This window comes from Nematolebias whitei, chromosome 7 (genome assembly GCF_014905685.2).
Source record: "Nematolebias whitei isolate Nwh7 chromosome 7, NemWhi1, whole genome shotgun sequence".
Taxonomy (NCBI): domain Eukaryota; kingdom Metazoa; phylum Chordata; class Actinopteri; order Cyprinodontiformes; family Rivulidae; genus Nematolebias; species Nematolebias whitei.
The window spans coordinates 52908894-52934242 of NC_056504.1; the positions used below are offsets into that span (position 1 = coordinate 52908894).

The following is a 25349-nucleotide window of genomic DNA, read 5'->3' on the forward strand; positions in this document are numbered from 1 at the left end:
GGGGGCTGCCACCTTACCGTGGTGGAGGGGTATTCCCAGTATTTGTTTCTCTAATTTTTTTCTGGTTTTCTGCATCTGCCTTCCTGTCTCATGTTTTCTAATTGCTTTTTGGTTATTTTTTTGTTGCTCCTAACATATTTTTCATACCTTGTGGGCATTTTGAACTTCCAGATTTTCCTTCCTTTTCTTCTCTTTTCCCTCCTTTTTTCTATTACATCATCTCAATCTGTTCTTTTTCTTTATTTTCTTCCCTTCTCACCTCCCCTGTCCCTTCTTCATCCTTCTTTTACTCATTTTTCTAGTTTACATTTGTCCCCTCCAATCTCTTTTCCTCATCAGGTCCTCCATGATGCTCCTTCAGCATTTTATCATAATTGGCTTTTTGCTCTCATTGGCTGTGCTGCTGCTGGTTGCCATGGAGACATGTCCATCATCAGGGATGCCTGGAATCCCAGGTTTGTGTGTTTTAAGAGCATACTGTATATAAGAGGAGTGGTGGCACAGAGGTTAAAGAAGGTGGGCCTGTGATCGGAAGATCGCCGGTTCAAGCCCCGGTACCCACAACATCAAAAATGTGGGTGGGGTAGGTGAAGCACCCACACCTGTCCCCACTCTCATTCGCCCCACTCTGGGCCCATGAGCAAGGCCCTTAACCCCCATCTGCTCCCTAAACAGGTCTTTCTTGAAAAAGAGTTCTTGTGGCTCAATGAGACTACCTGTATAAATAAAGGGTAAATGAAAAAAAAAACATACTCCTGTAACATTTGAGGCACATTCCTGTTTTTGTTTTGTTTATTTGTGTTACCGTTCTCAGGTATTCCTGGACTTCCTGGCAGGGATGGACGTGATGGAGTGAAAGGAGACACAGGAGAGCGAGGTACACAAAAACGCACAGAAAACCTTGCATTATGAGCAACCTCACCTCGCCGCTTTTTTTTCTTGACAAGGTTAACATGACACTTGTTCATTGTATTTTCTGTGATTTCAATGCTGAAACATAGTGGAAAATGTGTACGCAGTCAGTATTTTACCTGCAGCAGACACCAGTCAGCACATCTGTTTGAAGAATCAGAAGTCAAATCTTCTGAAAGAGTCATGCCAGCAGCTGCTCAGAACAGGACCCTATCTTTTTCTACCTAAAGCTTTACAAGCAGCTTGAACAAACCACCTCCTCTGCATGAGAAAACTCTTTACTTTTTAAGTTAATCTAATCATTTATGTTGCTAAGCTGTGTGTTTCTGTCAATATAATTAAAATACCCAACCGATAAAGAGATGAGCTCTTTTATCTGGCTCATGATTTATCAGTAGACACTGTACCTTTACAAAGTAAATATATGTACAGTGAGGAAAATAAGTATTTGAACACCCTGCAACTTTGCAAGTTCTCCCACTTAGAAATCATGGAGGGGTCTGAAATTTTCATCTTAGGTGCATGTCCACTGTGAGAGACATAATCTTAAAAAAAAAAAAAAATCCAGAAATCACAATGTATGATTTTTTAATAATTTATTTATGTGTTACTGCTGCAAATAAGTATTTGAACACCTGCCAATCAGCAACAATTCTGGCCCTCAAAGACCTGTTAGTCCACCTCTAAAAAATCCACCTCCACTCCACTTATTATTCTAAATTAGAAGCACCTGTTTGAGGTCGTTAGCTGCATAAAGACACCTGTCCACCCCACACAATCAGTAAGATTCCAACTACTAATACGGCTAAGATCAAAGAGCTGTCCAAAGACACTAGAGACAAAATTTTAGACCTCCACAAGGCTGGAAAGGGCTATGGGGCAGTTGCCAAGCAGCTTGGTGAAAAAAGATCAACTGTTGAAACATTTATTAAAAAATGGAAGAAGCTAAACATGACTGTCAAGCTCCCTCAGACTGGGGCTCCATGCAAGATCTCACCTCGTGGCATATCAATGGTCTTAAGAAAGGTTAGAAATCAGCCCAGAACTACATGGGAGGAGCTGGTCAGTGACCTGAAGAGAGCTGGCACCACTGTTTCCAAGGTTACTGTGGGTAATACACTAAGATGTCATAGTTTAAAATCGTGCATGGCACGGAAAGGTCCCCTGCTTAAATCAGCACACGTCCAGTCCCATTTTAAGTTTGCCCATGACCATTTGGATGATCCAGAGAAGTCATGGGAGAAAGTTATGTGGTCAGCTGAGACCAAAATAGAACTTTTTAGGCCTGAGCAGCAAAGTGCTGTGAAGGCCTATTGCAATCGCTCAGTTCATTAGGCCCGAGCAATTTTTCCGTCAAATGAATTGGTGTTTTGGAGGCCTTAACATATCACAAAACCCACCAAATTTCGCAAACGCATCAGGACTGGTGAAAAATTATGTATTTGAAGGACTTTGCAAAAATCGCAACAGAAACGGCTCAAGATCACAAAAATACCCTCCACATTAACTTTAGTTTGTCATAGAAGCATGAAATTTGGTACACGTCCAATTCCCCAAGATGCACGGAAAACCCTCTGGCACCAACGTTGTACGATGAACAGGAAGGTGGCCATTTTGGAATGCCTTCACAATTTTCACACCTTTTTGGTGGTTTACAGACTCCACATTTGAACAAACTCCTCCTAGGGATTTCGCTCAATCAGTGTGCACTTCTAGACACATTGGTATTGTTGATTCATGACATGACTTAAGCCCCACCTACTCAGAGAAAAAACTGTTGATTATTGGATGACTCTTCCAGCTTCACCCTGTGTAAGACATTACACTGAAACTTTGATCACTAACTGTTGATTACCACCAATGCTGCTTGCAGCTTTAATTGGTTTTAATTCCACTCGCTGTGTTTGGAGGACAAAGAATGATGAGTACCATCCCAAAAATACCATCCCTACTGTGAAGCATGGGGGTGGAAGCATCATGCTTTGGGTGTGTTTTTATGCACATAGGACAGGACGACGGTCCTATATTAAGAAGAGGATGACCAGGGCCATCTATTGCGAGATTTTGGGGAACAACCTCCTTCCCTCAGTTACAGCATTGAAGATGGGTCATGGCTGGGTCTTCCAACATGACAATGACCCAAAGCACACAGCCAGGATTATCAAGGAGTGGCTCCGTAAAAAGCATATCAAGGTTCTGGAGTGGCCTAGCCAGTCTCCAGACTTAAACCCTATAGAAAGTCTTTTGAGGGAGCTATAACTGTTTCTCAGTGACAGCCCAGAAACCTAGCTGATCTAGAAAAGATCTGTGTGGAGGAATGGGCCAAAATCCCTGCTGCAATGTGTGCAAACCTGGTGAAAAACTATAGGAAACGGTTGACTTCTGTAATTGCAAACAAAGGCTACTGTACCAAATATTAACATTGATTGTCCTTTCAGGAAGGCCCAGTTAGGATATCCACATTGCTCTAAAGCAGAGAAGAAACCCAAACAGGACTCCAGTCAGCCAACAGATGAAAAGGAGGAACCCAGACCCAGACCAGTGGTCATTCCATATGTTGAGGGAGTATCAGAGAAACTGAGACGTTTATTTTCTAAACATAACGTCCCAGTGGCTTTTAAACCCCAAAATACATTACGGCAAAGACTGGTTCATCCCAAAGATCCAGTCCCCCGGCACAAACAGCAATGTTGTGTATGCTGTTCAGTGTCAGGAGGGCTGTGATCAGTCTTATATCGGGGAAACAAAACAGCCACTGGCCAAAAGGATGGCCCAGCACAGAAGATCAACATCATCAGGCCAGGACTCTGCGGTCTACACTCATCTCCAGGCCAGCGGTCACTCTTTCAGGGATGAAGATGTTCACATCCTGGACAGAGAGGAACGATGGTTTAAGAGAGGAGTAAAGGAGGCCATCTTTGTGAAAAGAAATCGTCCATCGTTAAACAGGGGTGGAGGCCTCCGGGTTCAACTGTCCCCCTCTTACAATGCTGTGATTGCTAGTATCACTCAGCCCTCTGTGAACAGTAAACAGCCATCAGTGTGCTAATGATCCATTGTTAGGCTGATGGTCCTTCTTGAGCATGTGATCAGCTGGTTTTGGTTGTCAGCAGCAAAACTGGTTGATCCACTCTGAGACGGTGCTATTTAAGAGACTGAGCTGAATACAGCTCCTCAGACTGAGGAAGTCTCTCGGATGAGAGACGAAACGTTTCTACATTTTTTTGTTGATTTGCTTTGTTTTGATTTTTTGAATGTCCAGAGGACCAGATTTAACTTTTTTAGATTTTTCTACCTGGATTATTGAGCATGCATCAGGATACACATAGGCACTGCAGAGTTCAGATAAAATCACTCAATTCATAAAGTTCTCTCTGGAGAGATTTGTGCACATGCGGGGGGTGTCGAGGACAACCAGAGACTAATCCAGAGTCCTGAAATGATGACAGAATGTTTATTCAGTAATATATTGAGACAGGACATAGAGGAAAGAGGGAGGTAGCTAAGTCAAAGCGGAAGGCGTATGATGAGTTATATGGAAGGTTGGACACTAAAGAAGGAGAGGGATTTGTTCCAATTGGCAAGACAGATGGATCAGGCTGGAAAGGATGTGCAGCAGATTGCTTAAAATAGGAACTGTAATGTTCTAACTGTTATAATGAGGGTTACCCAGATAATACGGACTGAGAGGAAAACAGAACCAGACTCAAATATAATTGAAAAATGTTTATTTACATTGGAAAAAGTGGAACTATTTACAAGCAGGGTCTGGGGCTGTGGAAACAGAGGAGGAGTTTTACTTTATGGTAGGTAATGTTAATCCAACAGGTGATCGACCAAAAATCTGAGGTGCTTATAGTAGAAGGAGTTGAGATGGCTGGGTGAGTATGGCTGAGGGTTCTTTTTCTCCAAGAGTGACAGGGCCAGGCAGTCTGCAGCGGCAAGTGGTGGAAGACGTGTGAGAGCAGCTGAGAACCAAGAATCACAGGTGAGTTTTTCCTCCAAGGGTTTCTCCAATACTTCAAGTTCAGGGACAAGATCCAGGACATCAATACTCTCAAAATATGCAGACAGAAACAAGGTAAGTATTTACATTTCTAAACACTATACTGGGCTGGAAGCATATATACCGGCAGGTAGAACAATGCTCCAGCAATGACTGGAGCTCAACTGAAGCCTTAAGTAGTCCTGGCACCAATTAGAGAAAATGGTCTCCAGCTGCAGCTGCTCACCAGTGCCACCCATGCCTTCAGGAACCTGGTGGAGAGAGGTTGAAAAAACCCTACACTAACAAGTGAGGTGAGTGTGATAGGAAGATGGAAGAAGTACTTTGAAGAGCTGATGAATGAAGAGAATGAAAGAGAAAGAAGAGTAGAGGTAATAGAAACTGTGGACCTGGATGTGAGAAATATTAGTGGGGGTAAAGTCCAAAAAGCTCTGAAAAAAGGGAAGAAGAGGAAGGCAGTAGGACCTGATGACATACAAGTGGAGGTTTGTAAATGTCTTGAAGAGATGGCAGTGAGGTTTTTGACTCAAATGGCATATTTGTGGGTGAAAAAATACGTGAGGAATGGAGAAGAAGTGTGCTGGTGCCCATTTTTAAGAACAAGGGTGATGTACAGAGTTGTAGTAACTACAGGGGAATTAAGTTGATGAGTCACACAATCTGGGAGATCTGGGAGAGAGTTGTGGAAGCTAGACTAAGATGAGAGATCACTATTTGTGAGAAGCAGTATGGCTTCATGCCAAGAAAGAGCACCACAGATACCATATTTGCTTTGAGGATGCTGATGGAGAAATACAAAGAAGGTCAAAAAGAACTCCATTGTGTCTTTGTGGATTTAGAAAGAGGGTTAGGGTTAGAGTGATGTGACATCAAGCACTCTTTACGTGCATTCAACCACATCAACTCTGTGGATAAATACCTCCTCAGACAGAGGAAGTCTTTCGGATGAGAGACGAAACGTTTCTACATTTTTTTTGCTTTGTTTTTTGTTTTTTTTTGAATGTCCAGAGGACCAGATTGAACTTTTTTGGATTTTTCTACCTGGATTATTGAGCATGCTTCAGGATGTTATTTTGCTTTGCTTTGTTTTGTTTTTTTTGTTTTTTTTTGAATGTCCAGAGGACCAGATTGAACTTTTTTTGGATTTTTCTACCTGGATTATTGAGCATGCATCAGGATTTTTTTTGTTTTGTTTTGTTTTTTTTGAATGTCCAGAGGACCAGATTGAACTTTTTTAGATTTTTCTACCTGGATTATTGATCATGCATCAGGATATGTTGTTAAGCACTTTGATAACAGTTACTGTTTTAAATGTGCTATATAAATAAATGTGACTTGACTTGACATCCTGGACAGAGAGGAACGATGGTTTGAGAGAGGAGTAAAGGAGGCCATCTTTGTGAAAAGAAATCGTCCATCATTAAACAGGGGTGGAGTCCTCCCTAATCAACTGTCCCCCTCTTACAATGCTGGTTTTGCTATTATCACTCAACCTCTGTGAATAGTAAACAGCCATCAGTGTGCTAATGATCCATTGTTAGGCTGATGGTCCTTCTTGACCATGTGAGCAGCTGGTTTTGGTCGTCAGCAGCAAACTGGTTGATCCACTCTGAGAAGGTGCTATTTAAGAGACTGAGCTGAATACAGCACGTCAGACTGAGGAAGCCTTTTGGATGAAAGACAAAACGTATCTAGCTTTTTTTGCTTTGTTTTGTTTTTTGTTTTTTTTGAATGTCCAGAGGACCAGATTGAACTTTTTTGGATTTTTCTACCTGGATTATTGAGCATGCATCAGGATATTTTTACTGGAGTCTCTCAGTGTCTTCCTGCATGTGGGTTCAACACTCAGATGCAGATCATGATAAGGTCAACGGAAAAGTTTACAAGACAGGTGTGAGACCAGCTATGTTGTATGGTATGGAGACAGTGGCATTGACAAAAAGACAGGAGAAAGAACTGGAAGCGGCGAAACTGAAGATGTTGAACTTCTCCTTAGGAGGGACAAGGATGGATAAGATAGTGAGTCCCAGCTGAAATGCTTTCTAGAGGATAATGCCATCTTAGAGCTATTCCAGTCTGGCTTTAAACCTCTCCACAGCACTGAAACTGCTCTACTCAAGGTTTTTAACAACATTCTCCTATTCACAGACGCTGGTGATTCTGTGCTCCTTCTCTTACTGGACCTCACATCTGCTTTGATACAATCGACCACGAGATCCTCATTGCGAGGTTAGAGCAGTGGGTGGCCATCACTGGGTCAGCCCTCGAATGGTTTAGATCTTATCTCGCTGACAGGTCCTTTTGTGTCTCCATCAAAGATTTTAGTTCAGCCTCGGCAGCGCTTAAATGGGGGGTACCGCAAGGTTCCATCCTTGGTCCTCTTTTATTTTCTTTATACCTGCTGCCACTAGGTGCTATTTTCAGGAAACATAACATACCTTTTCATTTCTACACAGACGACTGCCAAATCTACTTCCCCCTCAGACTCAACGGTACTCGCTCTATTCAACCGTTACTGGACTGCCTGGCTGACATCAGAGATTGGATGGCTTTAAATTTCTTGAGTTTCAACGAGAAGAAATCTGAAGTTATGCTGTTTCCTCCCAATGACACAATCACCAACCACTGCATCGACCTATCCGTTCTGTCACCGTTAGTGAAACAAAGAGTCACTAATCTAGGAGTGATACTTGACCCTTCTCTGAAACTCAACAATCATGTAAATATGATTGTTAAATCCTGCTTTTTCCAGCTGAGGCGACTGTCTAAGCTGAAGCCCATATTGTCCAAAAATAACCTGGAGACAGTAATTCATGCATTCATTACATCCAGGCTCGACTATTGCAACTCACTCCTTTTTGGTATCAGTCAGACCTCCATAGCTAGACTCCAACTGGTCCAAAATGCAGCAGCCCGGTTTTTGACCAGCACAAGCAAAAGGGAGCACATTACACCTGTTTTGGCCTCCCTACACTGGCTTCCGGTTCACCTTCAAATCAAATTCAAAATACTCTTGTATGTCTATAAATCACTAAACAGCTCTGCCCCCTCCTATCTTACTGATCTGCTCCAGCTGTATGTCCCACCACGTTCTCTCAGATCAGCAGACCAGTTGCTCCTCACAGTCCCAGGAACCCGTCTCAAGCGCAGAGGTGACAGGGCCTTCTCTGTAGCAGGCCCAAGACTTTGGAATGAGTTACCTCTGCTCGTTAGACAGGCCCCCTCCCTCACAGTTTTTAAATCTTGCTTAAAAACACACTTCTATTCCCTGGCTTTCTGCACTGTGTGATCTGTGCTGAGTCTGTGTGCATCACACTGTGTTGGTCATGTTGCGGTTGTTGTTGTTATCCATTATTGTTTTTGTCGGTTTCTACGTTTTTGGTGTCCTGTTATGTAATCTGTTGCTATGTGCTTGCTCTGCTTGTCCCTGTACAGCACTTTGGTGTGCTTTGTCACTGTTTAAAGTGCTTTATAAATAAATTGGTATGGTATGGTAAGATTACAAATGAAATCATCAGAAGTACAGCACAGGTTGAACTACTGGGAGATAAATTTAAACTGGGAGAGGCCAGACTGAAATAGTTTGGACATGTCCAGAGGAGGGACAGTGGGCATATTCGTAGGAGGATGTTAGCAATGCAGCTTCCAGAAAAAAGACAACGAGAAAGGCCAAAGAGGAGATACATGGATGCAGTTAGAGAGGACATGGAGGTAGTTGGAGTGAGGACAGCAGGTTCATCTGTCTGAGGATTGGATTCTGATAGAGTAAGATGGAGGAGCATGACTCACTCTGGTGACCCCTGAAAACGGAAAAGCCGAAAGAAAAAGACGAAGAAGCCCAGTCATCTGTAAGCTCTTTCTTACCACCCAGCACCTTTAGCAGCTCCTCTCTGAATTTCTCACAATATTCCTCTTTCTTCAGCTTCCACTATATGGTCTACTTCTCTGATTTTCCTCTTTTGCTCTTTTTCACAATGCCATTCTACACAAAACCATTCAGTGCTGTCTGGCCACACCCTCCCCTGCCACAACCTTACTGGTCCCAATGGCCCTCAGGTTTCTTCTTCTACACAGAATGTAGTCTACCTGCATACTCATTCCTCCACTCTTATAGGTCACTCTATGTTCCTCCTTTTTTTGGAAATAAGTGATGACTACAGCCATTTCCATTCTCTTCGCAAAATCCACCACCATGTGTACATCCTGGTTTCTTTCCTTGACTTTAAGACCACCCCTACTCCATTTCTCTTTCTATCCACACTAGGGCATTAACAGAGTACTCGAGTAATCTACACATCAATTGCTAGGACCTCTATCGAGGTTAAAAATTTAATGTCGAGTAACCGTAGTGACGTCATATTATGTGACCACCGTATGACCGTAGGGGGCGGTGTTGCACTGTGGCAGGTCACAGAGTATGTGTAACACCGGGTCCAATCCACCGCCCATCCACAGTTTTAAGTTTCGTTTTTGACGTGCTGCATGTTTTTTCACGTTTGCAGTTTAATAATAATAACTAATAGTTTAGTTTTTTCTGTGACTTATTTGCAGTATGATAAATGGTAGGAGCATAATATACGCTCCCAATGTTTTGTTGGTCTTTATTTTGTAAATAATTACCTTTTATTGCAGTTTTATTTATTTATTTATTTTTGTATCTTGAGATCTATGACGTCATCAAATACTCGAGTTCTACTCGGGTTTTATTATGTTAATGTCGAGTTTAAAAATTATATACTCGTTCAACCCCTAATCCACTCCATGGTACAACAGTTTAAACACTGCTCCAATGCTGCAAGCCTTGCAGCACTTCCACTTTGTTTCTTGGATACATAAACATATACCTTCCTTCTCTGCATCATGTCAGCCAGCACTCTACTTTTCCCTGTCATTTTCCCCACACTGAGTTGCAACCCTCAGTCTTACATTCTTGACTTTCTTCTTCTCCCTCTGTCTCCTTATATGTTTCTCTCTTCATGGTATTTGACTAACAAACAGTAGCACAATTTCCACCGTCACCCTGTTTGTCAACAGCACTGGTGGTGGTCATCGTTAATCCGGGCCTCGACCCATCTGGTATAGTTTTGCTTTGATGAACTCATGTTAAAGTTATGGCAAAAAAGTGTTTTACGTCAGTTGCCCTTCTTGACACAACCCTCACCATTTACCCAGGCTTGGGACCAGCACAAGAGATACACTGGCTTGTGCTCCCTAGTGGCTCATTTGAAGGGTTTCATACACAAACAGCTAAATAAATCCAAGTATGCAGAAGTGGTAAGATTGCAAAAATGTATTTAAAATTAAAACTTTTAATGATAAAAACAAACTGAACAGTTACTTTAACTGAATCAGCTTTTATACAAATAAATACATAAAAGTTTTTTTTTCTACAACAGTAATTTAACAGGATTAGTCCACGTAAAACCAAACTTGTGTGAGATCAGACGGGAGCTTCCTAAAAATTCTTAAAATATTTAAGACACATTTTTCTGCCCTCTGATTTGTAATATGAATATAAAATTCTGGTAAAAGACACCGAGTTTATTTTTGGAGTAAATTAATATTTAAACAAATCCGGTGCAATGTAACCCTGCAGATCCTTGTTCTTGTTTTCAGGAGCACAGTGGAGCAGCAGCCTCGGACCTCAGAAGGGTCAAAGGGGTGACCCAGGGCCAAGGGGCCACCAAGGTAAACTGGGTCAATCAGGAGAACGCGGGAAACCTGGCAGCCTGGGGAACATAGGCCTTCCAGGAGATCCAGGAGAGCCTGGGTATGATGCAAACATCCCAACAGAAACACAGAGGAGGATGTTAGAGTTTGTTCTATAATTTGTTGTCATGGGGGATTTTAGTTTATTTATCTGAAAAGAATGATGTTCATTAATAAATATTAAATTGTTGTTAATGCATCAGAATTAACCAAAAGGCCAATTATTTAGAAGAGGCCAAAACTAACCAAAAATAATTACTCTAAATTTGACCAATCTGTAGCTTTCAAGCATAAATAGATTAAACATTTATCAAGTTATTATCTTAAATGAGGCATCGCAAATTAATTTATCTCCCAGTTTTTTTCTTTCAACCTTTATTTAGACAGGTAAATCCCATTGAGCCTCGAGGACTCATTTACAAGAGAGACCTGAAGTTGAGACCTGAGTTGTTCAACCTGTGCTGTACCTCTGATGATCTCATTCCTAATCTTTGTCACTCCTAAGGAGAACCTCAGCATCTTCATTCTGACGCTTCCAGTTCTTTCACCTGTCTTTTGTCCATATCTCTGTCTCCAGACCATTCAACATAGCTGGTCACACCATTGTTTTTTAAACTTTTCTATGGACATTTGCTGACACACTTTTGTCACAAATCACTCCTGAAACTTATCTCCATACACTCCATCTTGTCTGGACTCTCTTTTTCACCTCTTTACCACACTCCCCATTTCCCTGGACAGTGGACACTAAGCACTTGAAGTCCTGCACCACTGTGACTTCTGTTCCTTGTAGCCTCACTTTTCCACTGGCCTCCCTCTCATTAACACACATGTACTCTGTCTTACTATGGCTTACTTGCATTCCTCTTCTTTCAAGTGCATAAAAAAAGCGTTCAATACAAAAACAACTGGACTTTATTTGTAACAGAAGACGTTTCGCTCCTCATCCGAGGAGCTTTCTCAATTCAAAGAGCAGTGAGTAAGGGATTCAGGTTATAAGGCTGAGTGAGACCAGACACACACACATATGTAGATTGGCAGTTCACACCTAAACACCTTAACAGTAGGTCATTGTTCATCTAATTCACAGACAAGGCCCCTCTGTTCCCATCAGCTGTGAAAACTGGCTGGGAATCTGTTTTAAAGTTGCATTATATGTTTTTGAAAGTGAAAATCTGAGGCCTCCTCCTCTGTTAAGAGACTGCTTTTCTCTTTTTACACAAATTGCTTCCTTCACCCCCCTCTCAAACCATCTGTGTTCTCGGTCCAAAATGTGCACATTTTGGTCCTCAAAAGAGTATCCCTTATCTGTGAGGTGGAGGTGAACTGCTGAATTTTGTCCAGAGGAGCTGGCTCTCCTGTGTTGAGCCATGCGTCTGTGAAGAGGCTGTTTAGTTTCTCCAATGTAGAGGTCTGGACAGTCCTCGCTGCACTGGACTGCATACGCTACACCACTCTGTTTGTGTATGGGTGTTTTGTCCTTAGGGTGGACCAGCCTCTGTCTCAGAGTCCTGCTGGGTTTGAAATGTACTGGGATCTTGTGTTTGTTGAAAATCCTTCTGAATTTCTCTGATACTCCAGCAACATAAGGGATGACAATGGTTTTACGTCTGTTGTTCTCCTTTTTCTATTTATTAGGGTGTTTTGTAGATTTCCTCGCTGATTTGACAAAAGCCCAGTTAGGATATCCACATGTTTGGAGAGCTTCTTGAATGTGTTTCTGTTCCTTTTCCTTCCCTTCTGTCTTTGTGGGGACGCGTTCGGCCCGATGCTGTAAAGTTCTGATGACAGAAAGTTCGTTTTCCAGTGGATGGTGGGAGTCAAACAGAAGATACTGGTCTGTGTGGGTTGGTTTTCTGTAAACTTCAATGTTGAGGCTGTCCTCTCTTTCCATCTGAACCAAACAGTCCAAAAAAGGCAGTTTGTTGTCGTTTGCATCCTCTCTGGTAAACTTGATGTTGTTATCGACAGAGTTAATGTGTCTGGTGAACGCTTTTATTTCCTTAGCTTGGATTTTGACTCAGGTGTCATCCACATATCGGAACCAATGGCTTGGCGTTGTTCCCTCAAAGGAGTTTAGGGCTCTCTGTTCCACTTCCTCCATGTAGAGATTGGCAACAATGGGTGACACTGGAGATCCCATGGCACAGCCGTGCTTCTGTCTGTAAAAACTGTCATTGAACTTAAAATAAGTGGTGGAGAGGCAGAGATCCAACAGGGTGCAGATCTGGTCTCGGGTGAAGTTGGTCCTGTTGATTAAGTCCTTGTCTTGTAGAAGTTGTTTTCTGACGGTTTCTACTGCTTCAGAGATGGGTATGAATGTGAAAAGAGAAGTCACATCATACGATACAAGGGTTTCTCCTGGGGTTAGTTTCAAGTGTTGAACTTTGTTATCAAAATCAATGGAGTTCTTTATGTGCTGAGGTGTGTTTCAAACAAGAGGAGCTAAAATACCAGCCAGATGTTTAGCAATATTTTACAGGTCCTTCTCAAAAAATTACCATATTGTGATAAAGGTCACTATTTTCCATAATGTAATGATAAAAAAAGAAACTTTCATAAATTTCAGATTCATTGCACACCAACTGAAATATTTCAGGTCTTTATTTGTTTTAATACTGATGATTATGGCATACAGCTCATGAAAACCCAAAATGCCTGTCCCAAAAAATTAGCATATTTCATCCCACCAATGAAAGACAAGTGTTTTTAATACAAAAAACGCCAACCTTCAAATAATCATGTTCAGTTATGCACTCAATACTTGGTCAGGAATCCTTTTGTATGAATGAATTTCAAACATCAAACAGGCATTTTGATACACATTTAATTATGTTAGTTTTCTTACCACCCAGACCCTTTAACAGCTCCTCCCTGATTTTTTTTTACAACATACTTATTTTCTCAGCTTCCACCATTTGGTCTCCTTCTCTGATTTGACTCTTTTTCTCTTCTTCACAACAACAGTCATTCTACACACAACCGTCCGATGCTGTCTGCCCACACTCTCCCCTGCCACAACCTTACAGTCTCCAATCTCCCTCAGGTTTCCTCTTCTACACAGAATGTAGTTAACCTGCATACTCCTTCCTCCACTCTTATAGGTCACTTTATGTTCTTCCCTCTTTTGGAAACAGGTGTTGACTACAGCTATTTTCATTCCCAGAATCAGAATCAGAATAAACTTTATTGGCATTTCACCAAGATACAACGTGAATATGTACGTACAGTCGTCCGAAGATGGGCGGAGTCCACCAAGCTGCAGTTATAAATAATTAGCGCGGCCTCTTATTCTTATTCAGAATAATATTTTGCTTAGATGAGAAAAGGAAAGAAAACATGAGGAGAGACGGTATAAAAAAAGATGTCTCACACCGTGTCCTTGACAGGTCACGATTTGAGGCATCAAAAAAACTTACCACCGCAAAGCAACATAAACAGACGTTATACATGAACATAAAGGCTGGTGAAGACATTGAATTTTTAAGGGAAAGTCATAACATAGTCCAGGGCCCCCCCTCAGCCATTGTCCAGATAAGAGGTGATGTTCATCTTCAGCTCAGTTGAGGTTCTGTTACATGTCCACAGCATTGGGGAAGGGAGGGGTGAGGAAACAGTCAAAGCATTTTTGTTGTTTTCAAAACATTCCAGGAGGAGTTGAGATAAGTCCGGCATCAAGGCCACAGTTTGGGTCAGGCAGAACTCGTGAATTGTTGTTTCTGCCTTTTAAAATCTTGCTGATATATATTCTTCTGATGGAAACTCCATAACAGCTGAATTGATCCTTTACTCCAAAAGTTGAGCTCACAGCTTCTCCAGATTATTCCCACCATTCATGAGTGCTGCCAGGAAGATCACAGTCCTGATAACAGCTGCTCCAACTCCCTGTCGCAGCTTCCCCCATTCAGTCTGAGCACTGTCGAGCTTCAACACATCCACACAAATTTGTAGACAATCCAGATTTCACCAACTCAAACAGCAAAAACCAGTTGTCACCATGAATCCAATTGTTTCCATCCAGGTAAGAGGGTCCTCCTTACCCCGACTCCTGTCGGGAGAAGTTTATTGATTTTGTTGAGAGACCAGCTGATCCTTCCAATTAAGAGGTATGCAGAAAAAAAGAGGCTTTTTAAGGGTTCACAGGACAAAAGAGCACAGCAGGGAAGCGGGCGGGCGGGCGGGGGGGGGGGGGGAGACACGTCTGGTTCCACCGGAGAATAGAAGGGAAAAAAAATCCACCACTACCATCTGTCCTTCCTAGTTTCTTTCATTGACACCAAACCTACCCATTACTTCCTCATCTCCTCTGTTTCCTTCATGTCCATTCAGGTCTGATCAGATCACAGCTCTTGCCTCCCTGGGAATACTCTATATCACTTTGTCTAGATCTTTTCAAAATGAATATTTCTCCTCTATAATTGTGTGTCATCAGCATAACAATGAAAATTTATCCCATGTTATTTAATAACTTTACCTATATGCTTCCATTAGGTAAAATTATTAAACAGCATGGGATAAATTTTCATTGTTATGCTGATGACACACAATTATATTTGTCCATTAAACCCAATGAATCCAATCAGCTACTTAGACTACAAGCATGTCTTAAAGACATTAAAACCTGGATGACCCTTAATTTTCTCCTGTTGAACACAGACAAGACTGAGGTTTTGGTTTTTGGACCTGAGCACCTTAGGAATTAATTTTTCAGTCTTTCTCCCTCCTTAGATGACATTAATCTGTCCTCCAGCTCTAATGTTAAAAATCTTGGTGTTATTTTTGATCAGGACATGCCTTTTATCCCCCACATTAAAAACGTTACTAGAACTGCCTTCTTCCATCTGTGTATTATTGCTAAAATTAGAAACATCTTATCTAAAAATAATGCAGAAAAACTGGTCCATGCATTTGTCATGTCTAGACTGGACTATTGCAATGGTTTATTATCTGGATGTCCAAATTCATCTTTAAAACGTCTTCAGTTGATCCAAAATGCTGCTGCCAGAGTCTTAACCGGAGTTGGTAGGAGAGATCTTGTTTCTCCAGTTTTAGCTTCTCTCCATTGGCTCCCTGTCAAATCCAGAATAGAATTCAAAATCTTACTTCTAACCTACAAAGCTCTCAACAACCTGGCTCCATCTTATATTACAGATCTTATTGTTCCATATTTTCCTAACAGAGCACTTTGCTCTCAGACTGCAGATTTATTTGTGGTTCCTAGAATTTACAAAAACAGAATGGGAGGCAGATCTTTCAGTTATCAGGCTCCTATCTTGTGGAACTAACTTCCAATCTCTGTCCGTGAGGCTGACACATTATCCAGTTTTAAAACTAGGCTTAAGACTTTCCTTTTTGCTAAATCCTATAGTTAGGGTCAGCTTGGGTTCCTGAGCTGTCCCTTAGTTATGCTGCTATAGGCTTAGACTGCTGGAGGACAAATTGACCTCAATTTTTACTCTGCTACTGTCTTTACTTACTCTGCTCAACCTGTTTTGTATTTGTAATTATTTTTTCTATCCTTAACATGGGTATTTTTTTAGTATTTCAGATACACCTGGACCTCCTGGACCTACCATTCTGTGTTCATGTGTCTCTCCTTCCTGTCCTCTCAACCAGCCGGTCAAAGCAGATGGCCGCTTGTCCTGAGCCTGGTTCTGCTGGAGGTTTCTTCCTTTTAAAAGGGAGTTTTTCCTTTCCACTGTTGCCACTGTACTTGCTCAGGATGGGAGACTGCAACGAAGCCAAGATTCAACTTGTCTGCTGGATTCCTTAGATAGAGAACTTTACTAATTGGCTTTTATGTATGTGAATGTTTCTGTAAATTGCCCTGAGACAACTTTGTTGTGATTTGGCACTATATAAATAAACTGAATTGAATTGAATTGAAATCCTCTCCATCACATACAACCAGTTGAGCATAACCGCTGACAATGTTTAGCGTCAGACCTTCTACTTCTACCTTCTGGCACATCACCCTATCTCATACTATTGTCACCTCTACTACTGTCTTTGCTAATTCCATCTTCAGGACCACCCCTACTGCATTTCTGTCTTTCTATCCACAGTATGGTAAAACAGTCTGAACTGAGCTCCAATGCTGCAAGCCTTGCTGCCTTTCCACTTGGTCTCTTGGACACATAAAATATCTACCTTCCTTCTCTGCATCATGTCAGCCAGCTCTCTACCTTTGCCTGTCATTGTCCCCACATTTAGTGTTGCAACTCTCAGTCCTACATTCTTGACTTTCCTCTTCTCCCTTGGTCTCCTGACACATTCCCCTCCCTTTGTTCTTAGACTAACAGTAGCACAATTTCCGCCGTCACCCAGTTTGTCAACAGCACCGGTTGACACCGGTGCTGTTGACAATGACCACCGGTCAATGACCACCGGTGGTGGTCATTGTTAACCTGGGCCTGAACGAGCCAGTATGGCTTCTTTTGATGAACTTGCATTATGGTTTTGGCAAAAGTGTTTTATATAGGATGCCGTTCCTGACACAACTCACCATTTACCTGGGCTTGGGACCGGCACAAGGGATACACTGGCTTGTTCTCCCTTGTGGCTGGTTTAGGGTCTCATTTACATCCAACAAAGTATAAAATGTAAAAGAAAAACAGTAATAAACTCTGATATTAACTAAGAAATATGATAAACTAAGATACGCTCAGCAATTATTGTACAAAAAACAATATACTGCACAACAGCAGTATGAACATGAGACTGTGTGAGCAGATTAGTACAAATGAAATAAATGAAACAATTAAATAGCTTAATGATAAATGTTCAGGTGGGGAGTGGTGGGACAGAGGTTAGAGAAGGTGGGCCTGTGATCGGAAGATCGCTGGTTCAAGCCCCGGTACCGACAACATAAAAAATGTGGGTGGGGTGGGTGGGGTAGGTGGCGCACCCACGCCTGCACTTGCCCTCATTCATCCCACTCTGGGCCCTTGAGCAAGGCCCTTAACCCCCACCATCTGCTCCTCTGGGTGTCCTAGATGTCAGCTCTCTGCTCCACACAGAGGGCTGTGGTAGCTCGGTAGTCTGTAGTTGTGTCAGGAAGGGCATCTGGCGTAAAAATAACTGCCAAGTCTTTGTGTGACTTAGTTTGCTGTGGCAACCCCTAAAAAAGGGAGCAGCCGAAAGAAGAAAAAAAAATGTTCAGATGACACAATAAAGTGAATAAATTGTAGCTCTTTAAACAGGTGGCAGCCTCAGAACCAGAACTTTTGTCTCTTTTCTCTGTTTGGCTGCAGGACTGTTGGACTTCAGCAGCAGGCGGCATTCAGCGTGGCCCGAGGAACCACAGAGTTCCCAGATAAAGCCAGCCTGATCGTGTTCAAACAGGTCATAACAAACATCAACAACGACTACAACACCAACACGGGGCGCTTCAGGTGAGGACAACACCTATTTCTACTGGAAGGTGATGACATCACTGAGTTCTTGACACTTTAGACATATTTAGCTCATGTTATTACTTGAGAACAAGGGTAAAATATCAAGAATATTTAGCTTTTGATTATAAATTAATGGAAGTTAATGGATGGGAGACTGCAAAAAAGCCAAGTTTCAACTTGTCTGCTGGCTTCCTTAGATAGAAAACTTTACTCATTGGCTTTTCTATGTACAGGTCCTTCTCAAAAAATTAGCATATTGTGATAAAGGTCATTATTTTCCATAACGTAATGATAAAAATGAAACTTTCATATATTTCAGATTCATTGCACACCAACTGAAATATTTCAGGTCTTTAATTGTTTTAATACTGATGATTATGGCATACAGCTCATGAAAACCCAAAATGCCTGTCCCAAAAAATTAGCATATCATGAAAAGGTTCTCTAAACAAGCACCTAACCTAACCATCTGAATAAACGACTTAACTCTAAACACCTGCAAAAGATTCCTGAAGCTTTTAAAAACTCCCAGCCTTGTTCATTACTCCAAACCGCAATCATGGGTAAGACTGCTGACCTGACTGCTGTCCAGAAGGCCATCATTGACACCCTCAAGCAAGAGGGTAAGACACAGAAAGAAATTGCTGAACGAATAGGCTGTTCCCAGAGTGCTGTATCAAGGCACCTCAGTGGGAAGTCTGTGAGAAGGGAAAAGTGTGGCAGAAAACGCTGCACAACGAGAAGAGGTGACCGGACCCTGAGGAGGATTGTGGAGAAGGGCCGATTCCAGACCTTGGGGGACCTGCGGAAGCAGTGGACTGAGTCTGGAGTAGAAACATCCAGAGCCACTGTGCACAGGCGTGTGCAGGAAATGGGCTACAGGTGCCGCATTCCCCAGGTCAAGCCACTTTTGAACCAGAAACAGTGGCAGAAGCGCCTGACCTGGGCTACAGAGAAGCAGCACTGGACTGTTGCTCAGTGGTCCAAAGTACTTTTTTCGGATGAAAGCAAATTTTGCATGTCATTCGGAAATCAAGGTGCCAGAGTCTGGAGGAAGACTGGGGAGAAGGAAATGCCAAAATGCCAGAAATCCAGTGTGAAGCGCCCACAGTCAGTGATGGTCTGGGGTGTCATGTCAACTGCTGGTGTTGGTCCACTGTGTTTTATCAAGGGCAGGGTCAATGCAGCTAGCTATCAGGAGATTTTGGAGCACTTCATGCTTCCATCTGCTGAAAAGCTTTATGGAGATGAAGATTTCATTTTTCAGCACGACCTGGCACCTGCTCACAGTGCCAAAACCACTGGTAAATGGTTTACTGACCATGGTATTACTGTGCTCAATTGGCCTGCCAACTCTCCTGACCTGAACCCCATAGAGAACCTGTGGGATATTGTGAAGAGAAAGTTGAGAGACACAAGACCCAACACTCTGGATGAGCTTAAGGCCGCTATCGAAGCATCCTGGGCCTCCATAACACCTCAGCAGTGCCACAGGCTGATTGCCTCCATGCCACGCCGCATTGAAGCAGTCATTCATGCAAAAGGATTCCCGACCAAGTATTGAGTGCATAACTGAACATGATTATTTGAAGGTTGGCGGTTTTTGTATTAAAAACACTTGTCTTTCATTGGTGGGATGAAATATGCTAATTTTTTGGGACAGGCATTTGGGGTTCTCATGAGCTGTATGCTATAATCATCAGTATTAAAACAATTAAAGACCTGAAATATTTCAGTTGGTGTGCAATGAATCTGAAATATATGAAAGTTTCATTTTTATCATTACATTATGGAAAATAATGACCTTTATCACAATATGCAAATTTTTTTTAGAAGGACCTGTATGTGATTGTTCCTGAAAAGTGCCCCGAGACAACTTTGTTGTGATTTGGTGCTATCTAAATAAACTGAATTAAATTGAATTGGATGTGTTAGCGGAGACGTGGAGGAAGTAAACAACTTCCTGTCAATGTATTGAACATGTCTAAAATCAAAGAACTTTATTTGGCTTAATGCCATCAGAGTTGACACAAAGAATCCACATTTGGTCAAGTATAGTGTGAATTGTTATAAAGCATTCCCACTACAGAGATTCATTTTTATTCTGCAAAACCTTTTACTGCTCCTTTCAGCTTCTTTTCAGTTTTTTTCCAGCTTCTTTGTGCTGACTTCAGCTTCCTAATTTCCTGGATTAATTAGAGGATGATTCTAAATTATAAGCTAATTTCCAAGGTAATTTCAGTTTCTTTCTGCTCCTTTCAGCTTCTTTCTGCCTTTTTTAATATTGTTTTTTTTGGTTTGTTTTTTGCTTGTTCTTTGTTCAGCTTTTTCTTGCTAATTTAATATTTTTCTGCTCCTTTCAGTTTTTTACAAAAAATTTCAGGTATTATTTTAGCTACTTTAGCTTTTTATGTAATTTTTGCCCCCAATTTCCACCTTTTGTGCTTCTTTCTAATAAAATTAACTTCAGCCTTTCAAATATTTCAGGTACTTTTTATACTTTTTAACCCCCCCCCCCCCCCACACACACACACACAATTTTAGCTTTTTTTCCCTGCCTTTTCTTATTTATGCCTTTTCCTCTTCAGGGGCCTCCACAGCGAGTCATTGTCTTCCATCTCACTCTGTCCTCTGCATCCTCTGTCCTCACTCCAACTACATTCAAGTCCTCTCTAACTGCATCCATACAGTATTTCTTCTTTTTGGCCTTCCTTGTTGTCTTTTTCCTGGCAGCTGCATTTCTAACATCTTTCTACCAATATCAATCAACCTTTATTTAGACAGGAAAATCCCATTGAGCCTCGAGGACTCATTTACAAGAGAGACCTGATTTCAACAAAGAAAGATGACAACAGTGGACAACAGCAACAACAATAAACAGTTATAAAAAGTCATACTGCAGGTTTTTTTTTTTTTAACAAATAGGATGGCTAAAAGGAAAAGGTAACAAAACAAAAAACAGCTAGATTCCAAGACAAATGTAGAAAACTAAAAACAGGAACATGTCAGCATTGGACACTGCCAGGTGTCCAACAGATTCTTAAAGCCACTTAGAGAGGTCAAGGTCAAGAGCTTCAAATCTTTTTGTAAGATATTCCAGGAAACAGGAGCGGAATAGGAGAAGGCCCTTTTGCCTAGTTCAGTCCTCATTGAGGGAACACTGCAGGTAATAATGTCCTGAGAGCGCACTCCGTAGCTGCACTCACGCAGAGACATGTAGGAGGAGATGTATGAAGGCAACAGACCAAGAAGTGATTTAAAGATAAAAATATACCAGTGAGAGAGTCTGCGTGAAGTTAATGATGTCCAGTTAACCCGTGAATACAGGGTGCAGTGGTGGGTACGATAATCACAGCCAGTTATGAATCTTAGTGCACCATGATAGACAGCATCCAACATCTGCAGGGTTCTTGTAGGAGCGTTCATGTAAAAAATGTCACCATAATCAGTTTAGGGAAGGAAAGTCACAGATACAAGGCGTTTTCTAGCATTCAGGGTTAGACAGGATCTGTTTCTGAAAAAGAAACCCAGTTTAACTTTCAGTTTCCTTATCAAGTTTTCCACATGGAGCTTAAAAGAGAGATGCGAGTTGACCAAGATACCCAAATATTTATAGGAATCAACAAACTCAATGGGGACACCATTTGAGGATAAAATCGGAGGAAGAACTGCTGGGACCAACTTCCTATTTGAAAAATGCATCCCTTTGGTTTTGTCGGCATTTAGGACAAGTTTGAGGTGAAACAAATCAGTCTGGATGATGTTGAATGCAGATTTCAAAAGCTGGAAAGCCTTAGCAACAGTTTTAGCTCGACAATAAACAACTGTGTCGTCAGCATAGAAATGTATGGATGCATTAGGGATGTTTTTACCTACATTATGTGTGTAGATTGTAAAGAGGGTGGGTCCTAAGACTGAGCCTTGTGGTACACCATTGTTGACTGTTAAATAACTGGAGGAAGTACCATTATGTTGAAGACATTGCCTCCGGTCTGAAAGATAGTTAGAGAACCAACCAATGATGTGATCTGAGAAACCGATTTCTGAGAGTTTATGACACAAGATGTTATGATCCACAGTGTCAAAAGCTTTAGACAGGTCTAAGAAAAGTGCAACACAATAATCCTTAGCATCCAGTGCTTCAACAACATCATTAAGAACCTTCAGTGAAGCAGTGGTTGTGCTGTGTTGTTTCCTGAAACCAGATTGATGTGGAGGTAAGATGTTAAATGAGTCCAGGTAATTTTTGATTTGAGAGTTTATCAGTTTTTCTAGAACCTTGGCTAAAATGCAGAGTTTAGAGATTGGTTGATAGTTGTTCAGTGAGGTGGGGTCTCCTCCCTTCAGCAAAGGAAGAACAAAGGCTGTTTTCCAAGTGTCTGGGATGGAGTTTTGTCTTATGGAGAGATTGAAGATGTGGGTCACAGGGACTGTGATGATATGAGCAGCCAGCCTTAAAAAATAAGGTGGAAGTTCATCAGGACCTGCAGATTTTTTAGGGTCAAGATCTTTTAACAGTTTATATACCTCACTGACTGGGAATGGAGAAAAAGAGAAGCTGTGATTAACTGAGGATTGACTTGTAGGAGGGATTTGATTTGTAGAAGTTTGGTTATTAGGGGAAGTGGCTGATCTTTCATTAGTAACTGTATCAAATAAAGAACCAGAAGCAACAAAATGTTTGTTGAAACAGTTCAGGATCTCGTGCTTATTTGACACAGGAACAGAGTTAACGAGAAGTTGTGATGGGAGGTCAGATGATTGGGGGGTGCCTGAGAGAGATTTGATAGTTTTCCAGAATCTGTTAGGGTCATTTAGATTTTTGAAGGTCTGAGATAAGAAATAGTTGCGTTTTGCTGCTTTGACAGCAGTTGTGCATTTATTCCTCATCTGTCAAAACTCAACCAATCAGTGTCTGAGTCAGATTTTCTCGCTGTGGCCCAAAGATGGTCTCTCCTGTGCAGGAGATCAGCTAGCTCTGGAGTAAACCAGGGGCTGTCTCGTCCCTTTATTCTGAACTGACGAAAAGGAGCATGTATGTTCAGAAAATAAATGAAACTATTATGAAAATAGTTCCAAGCGGAGTTCACGTCATCAGTTAACAGAATACAATGCCAGTCAAAGTGAGACAGATCCCAGAAGAATGACTGTTCACAAAAACGTTTCAAATCCCTTTTTTGAATTAATCTAGGCTTAGAAGGTGGAAGTTTAATATCTCTCAAAGCAGCTGTCACACAATGATCACTCAAAAGATCAGCGAATACACCTGTACAAGGGAATTTGTGAGGCATATTAGTTAGAAACAGGTCTAAGATGGAGGATTTTTCAGGATGGTTTTTATTTAATCTAGTGGGAGAGTTGATCAGTTGGGTAAGATTAAGAGACAAGCAACATTCCTTGAATTTATCACAGAGGGGGGGTCGACTTACACCAATCAATGTTGAGGTCTCCAGCCAAAAGGACTTCTTTGAATTTTAAATTACCAAGAAATTCCATCATGGCAGTCAATGCCTCAGGTGATGCTGAGGGGGGGGGGCGGTAGCAGCAGACTACAATTAAGATCTGACCTCCATTCAAGGTGATGTTTACAGATAAGGCTTCAAACTGGTTTGGAATTGTTTTAGAAGACACAAGACTAGAAACCAGAGAATCTCTAATGTAAATAATGACTCCACCCTCCCATTTTTTGACGATCACAGCGGTAGATGTTAAATCCATTGATTGCCACGTCATTATTGAGTACAGATTTGTTGAGCCAGGATTCAGAAATAAAGATAACATCTGCCCCAGAAGAACTGACCAGAATTTTCAAAGCATCCAGTTTTCTCAGAAGGCTACGAGCATTTACATGCAGAAAATGAAGCCCAGACACGTTCTTAAAGTCATTTGGTGTGCTGTAATTAGTGGGAGGTCCAGGGTTGGGCTGAATCCCTGAGAGCAGTAACAACATTATTATCAGACATATACCCAAATATATACCCAAATATACCCACTGTCCCTCCTCTAGACATGTTCAAACCACTGTCCCTCCTCTGGACATGTCCAAACCATCTCAGTCTGGCCTCTACCTTTATCTCCCAGTTGTTCATGTCACAGTTTTCAGACTGAGCTTAGCATGAACAAACCCACTGGTGCAGGCAGGATGCTCAGGCCATGATGTAAAAAAAATGAATACTTTAATAACAAAAATAAATAACAAATGTGGCAGCAAACACTTACAAGTTAGATGATGCAATACACGATGGACACAATAGGATACCATACAATGGACTGACAATGACAGAGGCACAGACCAGGGTTTATATACACTGACTAAACAAGACATAATTACAAACACTTTTGTGCTTCTTTCTAATCATTTGAACTTTTTATGCTTCTTTCAGCCTCTTTCTGCTAATTTCAGCTTCATTCATTCATTCATTTATTCAACCTTTATTTAAACAGATAAATCACATTGAGCCTCGAAGACTCATTTACAAGTGAGACCTGTTTGGACAGACAAAAAACAGTGGTTAACTGGACACATGTAGGAATTGGAGGTGGAAAAAATTCCTATCAGACTTTTTTCTTGGCTGAGAAAAACCCCTAATATTGAAAAAACACTTTGCACAAACAAGCACATATTTACGTAGACTTTCTGCAGAGCAGGAAGAAGGAAGAGACAAGCTTATTTTCTTTAGGTCATTTTAAGCAACTTAATTTGGCAAATTTGAGCTTTTTGTGCTCTACTCAGCTTTTTCTACACATTTCAGCATTTTTCTACAACTTTCTTATTAAATTTTCCCGTTTTCTGCCAGTGTCAGCTGCTCAAATGGAATAGTTTAGAGATGAAACCTTTTCAAGCTGGTTTCAGTTTCTTCAACAAAATTAATCCAGCCATAAGCATTCCCACAGCATTTTCACAGGAAGTACAAATTGTCTGGTTGTTTTTAAGCCAGTGTGTTGTGTTACAGGTGTCGAGTCCCAGGAATGTACTACTTTGTGTTTCATGCTTCGCTAGAAGATAAGCTCTGTGTGCTGCTGAAGCTTGACAACAAGCTGCTGACCTCGTTTTGTGATCATCGCCGCATCAAGAGACATGTATGGTCATGACACAACACTGGAGCTTGTTGGTTTAAGTTGTTTTAAGGTGTTTGACGTTAAGGCTGAACCACGTTTGATGGAAGTTTTGACTCTATAACTGATTCCAGGTGACTTCCGGTGGCCTGGCGGTCTATGTGTCAAGAGGTCAGGAGGTTTGGCTGGAGACTAAAGACTACCGGGGCATGACAGGGAGATACACCGGTTACAGCATTTTTTCTGGTTTTCTGCTTCATCCTTACTGA

The 25349-nt window shown here is 41.5% G+C and overlaps 1 protein-coding gene across 1 annotated transcript; it reads left to right on the forward strand.

Annotated features, from left to right (window-relative positions):
- Positions 1 to 347: 347 nt before the first annotated feature.
- LOC119412730 (complement C1q subcomponent subunit C-like) lies at positions 348 to 25349 on the forward strand. The gene is made up of 6 exons (XM_037679766.1): positions 348 to 455; positions 815 to 877; positions 10535 to 10688; positions 17881 to 18021; positions 24978 to 25104; positions 25215 to 25349. Exons 1-6 carry the CDS (start codon positions 350 to 352, stop codon positions 25347 to 25349), a joined length of 726 nt encoding a protein of 241 aa, XP_037535694.1. The 5' UTR covers positions 348 to 349.

Excerpts from the sequence above, each read along its gene's own strand:
- LOC119412730 (XM_037679766.1), top strand. The coding sequence starts at position 350 with ATGCTCCTTCAGCATTTTATCATAATTGGCTTTTTGCTCTCATTGGCT. Across the intron at positions 878-10,534 it reads AGGAGACACAGGAGAGCGAG|GAGCACAGTGGAGCAGCAGC; the intron begins GTACACAAAAAC and ends TCTTGTTTTCAG. Across the intron at positions 18,022-24,977 it reads ACCAACACGGGGCGCTTCAG|GTGTCGAGTCCCAGGAATGT; the intron begins GTGAGGACAACA and ends GTTGTGTTACAG.